Source organism: Nematolebias whitei, chromosome 7 (assembly GCF_014905685.2).
Source record: "Nematolebias whitei isolate Nwh7 chromosome 7, NemWhi1, whole genome shotgun sequence".
In the NCBI taxonomy this organism is placed as follows: Eukaryota; Metazoa; Chordata; class Actinopteri; order Cyprinodontiformes; family Rivulidae; genus Nematolebias; species Nematolebias whitei.
Window position 1 is genome coordinate 36,782,315 of NC_056504.1, and position 6,199 is coordinate 36,788,513.

Sequence of the window (6,199 nt, forward strand, 5' to 3'; positions counted from 1 at the left end):
ATTTAAAAATCATACATTGTATTTTTCTGGATTTTTGTTTTAGATTCCATCACTCACAGTTGAAGAGTACCTATGATAAAAATTACAGTCATCTACAAGCTTTGCAAGTGGGAAAACCTTATGCAAACAAAGTATTTTACTGTTGTAACAAAATTTTTACTATAAGATAATTACCACTAGAACCACTGTATAGTGTAGTAGAGAATTGGAGGTCAGTGAAATGTTTTGCTATTTCAGCATGACTTGAAGTGCAGTGAAAAGACCGGTGCCAGTCAAACACACATCTCAATTGCCATGTTTTATATATAGACGGGCAGCTGGTGGAAAACTTAACACAACCAACCGACAACTTTGTGGCCGTTTCCCTAAGGAGCATGTTAATGCACACGTCTCTCAGGAATGAGAAACTCCAGTCAGGTTAAATGCACACACTCATTCAGTTTCTTGTTCTCAGTTTTATTAGTAAACAAGGTGACAATTCCCTTTTCACACATCTGGAATTACACTGCAAACAAGTCTTTTCAGGCATTTTGTTACAATCAATTTGAAATATAGTAAATAGCTAAATACTGGACTGCTGATAGATGTACTGCAGAAGATGTGCAGAGATATTCTGTTCATACAAACAGGAAAAAAGAAGAGCACAGACATACATTTTTACGTAACATGAGGACATATACAGTCGAAAAAGAAACATAATATAGATTTAGATTCCCAGGGCCAGCCCAAGACTTTTGATGTTTTTCAATGAAAAACAACTGGTAATGTCATGCCTTCTTTCTTCATAAACGTGCAAAGACACATGTTGTACAGCATCGTTCAAACATTAATGGTATTAGTACAATAAATCATATTATCATATATACAGTTTTAGAAAATGGGTAAATTCATTGTGTAATGTGGTAAAACAGCTTTGGCACCACCATCTTTGTAGCAAGAAGAAAAAAAGCAATAACCTAAAATGACATCAAGGGACATAATAAAGTTGAGACACTTTGGAGGATTGTTTTATGGACTCCATAAGATAATGGACTGCGGACACAGCTGTAATATTAGAGGCTAATTAATAAAAATAGTCAAAGTGCAGCTTTTAAATGTCTTTCAGTACTGTACTTTTTGAATATGTTAATAAAAGCTGAGATAAAGACCAGCTGAAGGTGGTGTAACAATAGTGCTGGAAATTTAAAACAAGTTTTTCTTTTTTTTTTTTTGGTTTGTTTCAGACACTCTGGCACGTTTAATGCCGTTAATTTATGTCTGAGGAAAATGGTCATCTAATTAGCAATAAATGAGATTATTTTTTACCATCTCATGGAGTTTGGGAAGCTAAGATCCAAGTCAAATTTAAAGTTAAAGCATTACCATTCATAACGAAAAGCTTTCAAATGACAAAGCGCTCCTTTGAAAACAAGTAATGAGTAACAGTTACATAATTTAAAATTATAACAATACTGAAGAAAAATGCATGTTTTGTTATTTTTACACAACATTTGTAGACTAAAACTTGGAGAGAAAAAAACAATTGCACAAACATCTCAGTGTTGGCCCACACGTCTGTCACTAGCGTTTAGTTAAGAGCCATGTGAAACTGTAAATGCAACCACAAATAAAGTAAACAGTAAGGACCTAGAGTTCAACACAAATCGGGCACAAAAAGTGAATAAAGAAAATCAGTAAGCAGAATCTGGAACAAAAGCGACAGTGATTCAGTGCAGAATGGATACAGAGGTTCAGTAACAGGCCAGCATGTCCACACGTTTGATTCTCCACCTATAAAAACCTGCTAATGTGAGATTTCAGTTTTAAAATATGAGTTTCCTCTTAAATTAAATTTACTTTCCAGATCTCACGTTTTTCATCACAAGCCAAGTAGATAAACAACACTTGGTGTGACTGCTGGTGTTGATTAAGGGAGTAAAGAAGGATGAAAAAGTTTATGGGACGATCTGGCAAGGCCTCGCAAAAATCACACGTCTCAATTTAACTGTTTGCAACGTAACAGCAAAAAACCAAAGGGTGGGGGGGGGCTTACAAGTCAATAGCTAACACTAACAATTTTTTTTATATATACCGTATGCAACAGAGGGCACAGTAATCACAAGCCTGTGGTAATACGTTTTCAGTGATTGTAAGGGGAAATGTAAAACAGATGTGAGCAGATGGCAGCATTAGTGCACCATAATTAACAGCCACTGTTTTAAGCTCTGATTAAACATTGAGAGATGTTCCCAGAAAAGTCTTTCAGATCACAGAGGTTTAATTACAATAATAGGTATTCACAAGGGCTTCACATGTGCCAATTAGAATATCATTTAAAGCCAAAAAGAGAAAAATAACAAAGCTCTTAATTTTTTTTTTTTGGGATAAACAAGACCATTTACTCTGACATCCTTAGATGATTTATTTATTTATTTTTGGTTAAAAGCAGGCTATTATTAACTGCAGACGAAAGGCAATGGTGGATAATGTTTTTGCCCATGTCTTTTAACACGTTTCAAGAACCACTGGACAAATGAAACTTGCAAAAATTAATCATTGGACATGCATCTACAACTGATCATCTTTTGAAGTCAATCTATATAAAGATGGCTGCCACAGCCAACTGACTTTAAACTCAAAAATTGGAATAACAGTAAATTTCAGACATTGAGCCAACATTTGTTGTGGCAGCAGCTTGGAATGATCTGCATTTTGAGTCAACTTTATTAACAAAAAAATCTCAAATAGCAGGACAGATTTTAATAAAACTTTCAAGAAATAATCTTTGGACGTAATAAGTGATAAAATTTCAGAGTCAACCCAAATCAAGATGGCCGCCACAACCAATCGACTCTAAAAAGCACAAAAATGTCAACATATTCGTTAGTTTTACAGAAACTTTTACAGAATCAAAACTTTGATGTGGTTGTAGCTGAGGTCCTTTCCATACTCCAAGTGATACACATCACTCAAAGTCTTTGCCTAAAACTTCAATCGTTAATGCTAATTAACAATCAAAGTTTTGTCTGTTAGCCAAATATCTCATGAAGAACTGGATGGATTTTAATCAAACTTTCAAAAAGGAATCATTCGATTAGTACATCTACAACTTTTTGGAGTCAGTCCAATTCAAGATGGCCACCACAGCTTATAAACATAAGTCAAAATAAAAAAGACTAACCAAGTAAATAAAAAAAACACTGTGCTAATATTTGTTGTAGGAGTAGCAGGGTGGAATTCACAACACAAACTCTTGAGTGTGACATCTCACGATACATCTTATTCTCAAGGTTTGACCAAATCGGCTACAACTCCATCATTTCTCAACATTATTTTAGTGTGAAACCGTAAAAGACGAACAGCAATATGCATCCATTTTATGATGCTAATCCTTTAATCTCGTCTCTTCGTGTCAACCTAAATAAACATCTTGTGGCTCCAGCTACACATTTACCCCCTCAGACATCAGAGCAACGTCAACTTTTAGAAATGTTGAACTATTCTCTCAGCGAATGGGAAGTGTGCTCAAACACATCTTTCATTTCTGCATTGTTTGCTGCACAATTAAGGTTTACATGAAAACAGTTCTGTGGTTTTTGGCAGGTTCAAAATGCAAGCATCTAGCAGAAGTTAAATTAAACATTCACAATCCTCTTGTGGGTGGTGACATTTCCTTCTCCCTTTAAAGTAAATAAATTAGCAGATAAACCCTACCGGTAAAGACGGTTCCTTCATGAAGTCAAAAAATGTTCTGGGACATCTTGCAAACATTTTTTTAACAAAGGCAATAGTTTAGAATCTATCAAAATGAATTAGATTAAATTCCTTGAATGCATCTTTTGGTTGAAAGATAACAGATTTGTACAAATGTACAAGTATAAATTCTTCTGATGCTTACCGAGAAGCCTGGAAAACTTCACATACAGAGTTCTTCATAAATGTACGAATGGAATACTCTGTTCTCAGTAAACATGAAGTACTTCCTCTTCCACAAATTTGGACAAAATCACATGTAGACTTGCTATTGCTGAGTGCCATTAAAAAAGGATTTGCTACCGCTATCAGAAACACACAGCTGCAACCAGATGTGGGCAATTGCAGCGTTTTGGAAAGTTTGTGTGACGTCTTTAAGCCGAAGCAAATCAAAAGCACGGGGGGGTGGGGGGTCAAGAGTGAGGGTCAGGTCACAGGTCACGTTGAGTTCAGTACCCAGCATCATCAGCAGCATGTCCTGCGAGACTCTGAGGCCTGCCGTCCCAATCTGAAACTTTTTCCCGAGGGTCCTCCAGCTGCATCAATAACAGGGATCCGCTTACCTAAAAGGACAAGCACAAATACACTTTGACAACCATGACCATTTAGATTTCATGGTGTCTATGCATATATGAGTCTTCTAATTGTTAATATTCAGTGACTCCAAGAATTAGTTTCCGTTCCATTTAGTCATCATGAGTTAGATTACACTTTACCTTCAATAAACACATTATTATTTGTGTTATTGTTGAGTAGTGTCCCAAACTGGATTTACATAAAGGTAAAAATCGTAAATCTTTCAAATAAATTCCTACATACAAACTTTTAAATGCAAGAAAACTACAATCTACATAGAAACGTTTGCTTAATTTACCAGGGTGATCAAAATAAAGAATCTGAAAACGTTCAGGCGAGCAGCACCAAGCACTCAGGAAACACTCACTTATCTCTGTAAACACCTCGTTGATGTTAATGGCATTCTTGGCGCTGGTTTCCACAAAGATGGCATGAATAGAGTCAGCATAGTCCTTGGCATCCTTTTCTGGCACTTCCCTGTAAATATAAGAGATAGATTGAACATAACATGCTGCCAGATGTGAACAAGATTCTCTCAGCAACCACTGGATGTTTCTGAACTGATATAAAATGGGAGATTTCACAGTTCAGTGGACAAACTGTTTAAACATCTGTTGAAGATAAAAGTTACAAAATGGAAAATACAAGATTCATAACACCTCCAAGGCAGGCAATAAATATTACTTTGAAACAAAAAGCCTAAATTTACCATTTATGTGTCTGAAAACCTTTTAAGTTACAAATTAAGAGTAATTCCAACAACACAGAAGCATATTTCACACCACATGCAGTTTTATTTCTGGCCAAGGTTCACCTAGCATCTGAAAGGTCACACTTGTTGCCAGCAATGGCGACCACTATTTCAGGAGGGCCATGCTGGCGAAGCTCTTTCACCCAGTTCTTCAGCGTTTGGAAGGATTCCTAATGACACAAGTGAACACAACTTTATACACAATAAAACATACACAGGTAAGCACATACAGTAGTATCTTGTGTGACAGTGTAATACATGAAGCAGTGGGGAAAACACATTTTATAAACAAGAATTAGATGAGTCAATTTGTAACTATCTTGTGTCAAAGTTCAAAAATCCTTTTAATTCATGTTTGTTTTGTACTGTTCTGTACAACATCTATAATGTACTGTAATCTCTAATGTCATTGTGTGTTAGGTAGTTGGGTTATGTTGTTTGTGAAATTTGATAAAAAATCACAATCAAGGCTGAAAGTGAATTTCTTTAGCAGCAGCTGAGAAAAACTATCAAAGTCTATCAACACAAACCACTTTGCTTCCAATTTAACATGTGGAATTTTTTTTTTGTTTTTAAAAGCTAGAAAAGCACCCTCAAAAATCGAATCTGCTACTTTCAATGTAGTTTTGGGCAAAGTTCGTTTTGTTTTATTGTCAGTAATTTTTCTGGCTCTGTCTACAAATTTACTAAACATGAAAGTAGACATCACCGTGGTGATGGTTCCTCATATTATTTTATCATATAAATGATTTACATTTTCTTCTAGCAGATGTATAAATGAGACACGTGGAAACACAAGCAACAAAACTATTCAACAACATGTTTGTGGATGAGAATAAAAAATTAAACTGACCTCTTTTGTGATGTCATAAACAATAATGGCCGCTGCTGAGCCTCTGTAGTACATCGGTGCTAGAGCACGAAACTATGGGAATATGGAGAAAAGCTGTTAGGGAACAAATACAGTAGTCTCTCGTTTATCACATGGGTTTCCGTTCTCAGTCCACCTGCAATAAGTGGAAAACCGCAAAGTGGGAGTACAGGTAATAAGTAGTAGTTTATTTTAGTATATATATATATATATATATAATAAAAATAATACAGAACTATATCTATCTATAGTCAAAAGATATAATATAT

At 35.4% G+C, this 6,199-nt stretch overlaps 1 protein-coding gene across 1 annotated transcript in view; it reads right to left on the bottom strand.

Annotated features, from left to right (window-relative positions):
• Positions 1-3,973: 3,973 nt before the first annotated feature.
• The window catches only part of LOC119412801 (ras-related protein Rab-22A-like), a 5,257-nt gene continuing 3,031 nt past the window's right edge, over positions 3,974-6,199 (bottom strand). The window contains exons 3-6 of the mRNA XM_037679835.1: positions 5,913-5,984; positions 5,123-5,229; positions 4,676-4,785; positions 3,974-4,295 (exon numbers count right to left, since the gene is read on the bottom strand). Of these exons, the coding sequence (XP_037535763.1) occupies positions 4,198-4,295; positions 4,676-4,785; positions 5,123-5,229; positions 5,913-5,984 (387 nt within the window). The 3' untranslated portion in view covers positions 3,974-4,197. The remainder of the gene's footprint in view (positions 4,296-4,675; positions 4,786-5,122; positions 5,230-5,912; positions 5,985-6,199) is intronic.